The following is a 6,233-nucleotide window of genomic DNA, read 5'->3' on the forward strand; positions in this document are numbered from 1 at the left end:
TTAAAGAATAATAAAGTGCTCACTTTAGGTAAACCAAAATCAAAGATTAACCAAATCTAAAAAGAAACAAAACAAACAGGAGCAAAAGCACAGCTTCTTCACAAGCCAACACTGCTGGCTTTTATAGAGGAGAACCCAGGTGTTCCCCATTGAGCAGATGAGTCTCTGTCCTTCCCGCTTTCGGCCGATCAGTGGGTTGGTCAAAGAGACTCGTCGCAAGTTTAACACAGAAATCTTAAAATGTCTAATCCTTTTTTTTAAAATTTCCTTTCCTTTTTTAATTCCTTTTCAGTTACCTTTCCTTTTTTTGTTTAGTTTCCTTTTCCATTTCATTTTCTTTATTTTCCGTTTAATTTCCTTTTTTCGTTTCATTTCCTGTTCTTTTTCGGTTTTGTTTCCTTTTCTGTTTATTGTTTTTCTTCCTTTGGTTTCCTTTTTCTTTTTCTGTTTAATTTCTTGTTCTTTTTCCGTTTTGTTTTGTTTTCGTTGTCTTTTTCCATTTCATTTCCTGTTTCCTTTCCATCTCTTTTTCCTTTTCTTTTTTCGTTTGATTTCCTTTTCATATTTGTTTCCTTTCCCATTTCATTTGCTGTTTTTTTTTCCTTTTGTTTCCTCCTTCAGTTCCTTTTTCCTTTTATTTTTCCATTTCATTTGCGTTTTTTTTCTGATTTGTTTTTATTTCCTTTTTTCCCATTTTAATTTCCTGTTGTTTTTCCATTTTATTTAAATTTCAGTTTTGTTTCATTTCCGTTTTGTTTCCTTTTCTGTTTCGTTTAATTTTCTTGTTCTTTTTTGTTTCTTTTCCTTTTTCGTTTCTTTTTCAGTTTTGATTCCTATTCCATTTCCTGTTTTTTTTTTCCTTTTTTTCCTTTTCTGTTTTGTTTTCTGTTTTGTGTTCTTTTTCTGTTTAATTTACTTTTTTCTTTTCTTTTTCCGTTTTTTGTTTCCTTTTCCGTTTCATTCCCTTTTCCATTTTATTTTCTGTTTCGTTTCTTTTCTTTTTCTTTTTTGTTTTTGTTTTTCTTTTTTCATTTATTATTTCCTTTTCTTTCTTTTCTATCTCCTACTTTTTTGGTCTTTCCTTTTTTGTTCTTTATACTTCTTGTTCATCTCTTGTTTTCCTTTTTTCCAATTTAGTTTTCTCTTTTTTTAAATGCCTTTTTCCTGACCTTTCCTATTCACATTTCTTTATGTCTGTTTTATTTTCTCTTTTTGTATTTTTCCTTTTAAACTTTATTAACTTTCTTTTCCAACTCATTCAGTGCCTCTTTTTCCTATTCCTTTCTTTTCTTTAACATGTATATTTTTCCTTAAAAAAAAAAAAAAAGACTTTCTCCCCTTTATTTTCCTTGTACATGCCTACTTATTTTAATATGTTTTTATCTTGTTCTGTCCACATTTTCCATCACCTACTTTTCTATTTTCCTCTCCCCCTTTTTTATCAATACATTTCTCTGTCTCTATCCTTTTCCTCTTTTCTATTGTTTTGTTGCTTTTTGCTTTTATCTCCCTTTTTTCTTTCTTTTTTTCCCCTTCCTTAACTTTTTGTGTCAGGCGTTAATATACTGTGCTGATAGGAGACAATCTGTATTTTTCTCCTAGTAAATATTAAAGTTTTGTTGATTTGTTTTATTTATGTTTAATGTTTTATTGTCTAACTCTGAATTCAGGGTAAATGATCTCTCCCTCTGCCTCTCTCTCTCTTTCTCTCTCTCAGATGGAGGATTTATATGAAGATTTCCACATAGTAAAGTTGCCTCTGCTTCCTCACGAGGTTCGAGGAGCCGACAAGGTCAACACTTTCTCCAAGCAGCTGCTGGAGCCCTACAGCCCTCCCAAAAAGTGACTTAAACCATTCCCACGGATCAAACACACACCTCTTCTACACTCGCGCACAAACCCACTGTCTCTCTACTATCTGGTTTTCAGCTAATGCGCTAATTGACGCCGCTCCAGTGATCCGTAATGAATGTTGGGCAAGATTTAAAGGGACAGTTCACCCAAATAAAGTTCATTTTTACTCTCCCTCAAGTACTTGCAAACATTTATGAGCTTCTTTTTTCCATTGAACACAAAAGAAGATATTTTGAAAAATGTTGAAAACTGGTAAGCATTGACTTCCATAGTAGTAAAAACAAATGGAAGTTATTCATTGCAACATTTAAGAACACTATTTACTCTCCCTCACATGCTTGCAAACATTTAAGTACTTTTTCTTCCATCGAACACAAGACATTTTGAAGAATGTCAAAAACCGGTAACCATTGACTTCCATAGTAGGAAAAGCAAATGGAAGTTGATGGTTACAACATTCATCAGTTCTATCTATGCTCCCTTTAATGCTTCCAAGCATTTATGAGCTTCTTTCTTCCTTTGAACTCAAAAGAAGATATTTTGATAAATGTTGAAAACCGGTCACCATTGACTTGCAAAGTTGGAAAATCTAATGGAAGTTAATGGTTACAACATTCATCAACACGATCTACTCTCCCTCAAGTGTTTGCAAACATTTATGAGCTTCTTTCTTCCATTAAACAGAAAGGAAGGTATTTTGAAGAATGCTGAAAACTGGTAACCATAGACTTCCTTTGTAGGCAAAACTAATGGAACAACTGAAAAGTGAGTTAATAATGATAGCATATAAATTTTGGAGTGAACGGTCCCTTTTAAACGGCCTGTTTAGAAACACACTTGATGATTTGTTGCTTTATGATGACGGTGTTTGTATTTAAGCGTGAGAAAACACTCATTCCTGTTGTGTGTTCAAGCAAAGACATCAAATTGATATGAATTCAGCGATTAAACATCAGAAAAAATGGTCTCTAGTTAAGATTCATCTGATTTCGGATCAGTAAAAGACACCATAAACCTGTGATTGCGATTCTGCTCACCGTTAATTGACTTTATTTTGGGTTCCGGACTGTGTGTTTAGTTTGAGAGGGTCCAAACTTAAAGGGACAGTTTGCCTAAAAGTACAAATTCTGCCATTTTACTCATTGCTTGTTTTAAACCTATATGAGGTTAAACGCAAAAGAAGATATTTTGACGAATGTTGGCGCTTACTGATTTCAATAGTATTTTATTCTACAATGGAAGTCAATAGGTGCCAACATTCTTTAGAATATCTCCTTCTGTGTCCAACAAAATCTCATAAAGGTTTAAGAGAAGAGTAAATGATCAGGTACTTTGTAGTTTTTGGGTGAACTTTCCCCTTTTAATGGGCATAACGCATATTTTAGTGAGTCATTAAAAGATTAGTTCACCCCAAAATAGTTCAATTGACATTATTTACTTGTTTTGTTCTTTTAAATGCAAAATGAGAGAGATTTTGAAGAATGTTCATCTGATTTCGGATCAGTAAAAGACACCATAAATCAGTGATTGCGATTCTGCTCAGCGTTAATAGACTTCATTTTGGATTCCGGACTGTAGTTTTGTCATCTGAGAGAGTCCAAACTTGAAGGAATAGTTCGCCCAAATTGCAAATCCTGTCATTTACTCATCTTTCATTTGTTCAAAACCTATATGAGATTTCCTCTGAGAAGCACAAAAGAAGATATTTTGAAGAATGTTAGCACTTATTGACTTTAATAGTATTTTATTTTACTATGGAAGTCAATAGGTGCCAACATTTCTTTAGAATATCTCCTTTTGTGTTTAACAATCTCATAAAGATTTAAAAGAAGAGTAAATTATTGGTTAATTTGTAGATTTTGGGTGAACTTTTCCTTTTAATGGGCATAATGCATATTTTAGTGAGTCGTTAAAGAGAATTAGTTCACCCAAAAAAGTCCAATTGTCATTTATTAACTTGTTTTATTCTTTATAATGCAAAATGAGAGATAGTTTGAAGAATGTTGTATGAATCTTTTTTTTACGGATCTCTTTTTGTGTTTAACAGAAGAAAGAAACTCGAGTAGAGGGTGAGTTAATAGTGACAGATTATACATTTTTGAGTGAACCGTCCCTTTAAATGGCCTGTTTAGAAACACACATGATGGTTTGTTGCTTTATGATGACTGTGTTTGTATTTAGGCGTAAGAAAACACTCATTCTTGGTGTGTGTTCATGAAAGGACATCAAATTGATATGAATTCAGCAATTAAACAGTGTAACTAGTCTCTAGTTTAGATTCATCTGATTTCGGATCAGTAAAAGACACTATAAACCTGTGATTCAAATTTTGCTCAGCGTTTATAGACTTTTTTTTTGGGTTCCGGACTGTGTTTTTAGTTGAGAGGGTCCAAACTTTAAAGGGGTATTTCACCCAAAATTGCAAATTATGTCATGTACTCATTCTTTAAAACCTATATGAGGTTTTTTCCTCTGTTAAACACAAAAGAAGATATTTTGAATAATGTTGGCACTTATTGACTTCTGTAGTATTTTTTTTTATATATGGAAGTATATAGGGGCCAACATTCTTTAAAATATCTTCTTTGGTATCCAACAAAATCTCATAAAGGTTTAAAGGAAGAGTAAATCGTCAGGTAATCTGTAGTTTTTGGGTGAACTAATCCCTTTTAAGGGTCATATCGCATATTATAGTGAGTCGTTAAAGAGAAGTAATATCCGATTGACATTTTTTTTTTACTTGATTTAATCTTTCATAATACAAAATGAGAGATATTTTGAAGAATGTTGTGTGAAAATTCTGACAAAATCTCTCTTTGTGTTGCATTAGACAAATATGGATTGCATAAAATGAGTAAATAATGCCTAAAACCCCCATTTTTGGGGATGAACTGTTCTTTTAAACTCGCATTTAATCAACTTCTTCTCGCAATGCATCAGTTGTAATTACCATGTACAAATGTTGTGATTTCAAGATATCTAATTTAATTTTTTGCAGTTTAAGTGGCGTATTTATATAGACTTCTAAGATGCTTTCTGTTCAGATCTTACAGCTTCTATCGCATTTACTTGGGAGATTTAGTTCTTCATCTCAGCTCTTCTTCAGGTTGTTTGGCTGTGATGTCCGCATGCATCAAAACACAGGTACAAACACCTACAAGGAGATCAGAAGCTCATTTAAACACTGCAGGATACCATCAATACTATACTCTACTTGACATTACATGTGTTTACTTGCTTTTCATCATTCTGTGGTTTCACGGCTTGAAGTAAGAGCTCACAAATATAGACAGAGAGATTTCAGTAATTCATTAGTCGTCAGTCAGTTTTCTTAAGGTTTTGTTTCTTATGACTTGTTACTGCCTTTACAAATTTGGCTTCTTTTTGTAGAAGCGCACCAAGTTTCAAAGCAAATAAACTCTCCTCCATCTACTGCAGCGGCTGTTTCTGTACACTTATTTACTTCAGTTGTTTTCCATGGGATCATCTAAAATAGCGTTTCTCAACCACATCCCTGAAGGACCGCATTTCCCATGTCTTCTTACCCAAACACGCCTGATTCAGATCATCTGCTCATTATTAGAGAGAGATCTGTAATGGGTGTGACAGACAAAGGAGACATCCAAAACATGCAGTGCTGGTGCTCCTCCAGGCACGTGGTTGAGAAACACTGATTTAAATCACATCTCAAACACACTCGGTTCAATTCAAGTTCATTTGTGTAGCGCTTTTTACAATGTTTGTTTCACGGCAGCTTTACAAAAGGTGCATACACAAGCATGCACAAAAGGTGCATACACAAGCATTGCATTCAATGCAATTTTATTGAGAAAGACTATTCATTTAAAATACAGCAACTTTTAATTTGTATTTTCTGTGGAAAAAGTCTGTGTGAAATCAAATTTTACATGTTATTCTTGTTATTCAACATGCTAATATTGTTATTCAGGTTTTTGATGATTCAGCAATCGTATTTTTAGCCACGCCGCTTTGACTATTAGTTTGCTATGAGGGAGTGATGTGCAAAAAGAAAGCTCCGCCCCCTACTCAATATTCTATTTCAGTTTAAAGGGGACCTATTATGTAAAAATCATTTTATATGAGGTTTAAACACAGTTGTGTGGCAACAGAAGGCGAATATCAGCAGCTTTTAATCCTAAAAATTGATTAATTAAATTTTTTTTTATATTCACACTTTTCTGCAGAAACACTTTGATTGACATTCTCCCTTTGAATGTGTCATCAGAGGGGGAAAGCCCCGCCCACTAGTGATGATCTCTCCCTCACTAGCATAGTATGTTTGTCCTGTTTTTGAATCTGCCACTATGCTGATCCATAGGCATCTGTTGCTCCGCCCTCTTTTGAAAAATCTTATTTGA

The 6,233-nt window shown here is 33.6% G+C and overlaps 1 protein-coding gene across 1 annotated transcript in view; it reads left to right on the forward strand.

Moving 5' to 3' along the window:
- The window catches only part of get3 (guided entry of tail-anchored proteins factor 3, ATPase), a 15,186-nt gene extending 10,945 nt beyond the window's left edge, over positions 1-4,241 (forward strand). Inside the window, exon 7 of the mRNA NM_001002298.2 lies at positions 1,718-4,241. Within this exon, the coding sequence (NP_001002298.1) occupies positions 1,718-1,846 (129 nt within the window). The 3' untranslated portion in view covers positions 1,847-4,241. The remainder of the gene's footprint in view (positions 1-1,717) is intronic.
- The last annotated feature ends 1,992 nt before the right edge of the window (positions 4,242-6,233 follow it).

Source organism: Danio rerio, chromosome 1, assembly GCF_049306965.1.
Source record: "Danio rerio strain Tuebingen ecotype United States chromosome 1, GRCz12tu, whole genome shotgun sequence".
NCBI classification, from domain to species: Eukaryota; Metazoa; Chordata; class Actinopteri; order Cypriniformes; family Danionidae; genus Danio; species Danio rerio.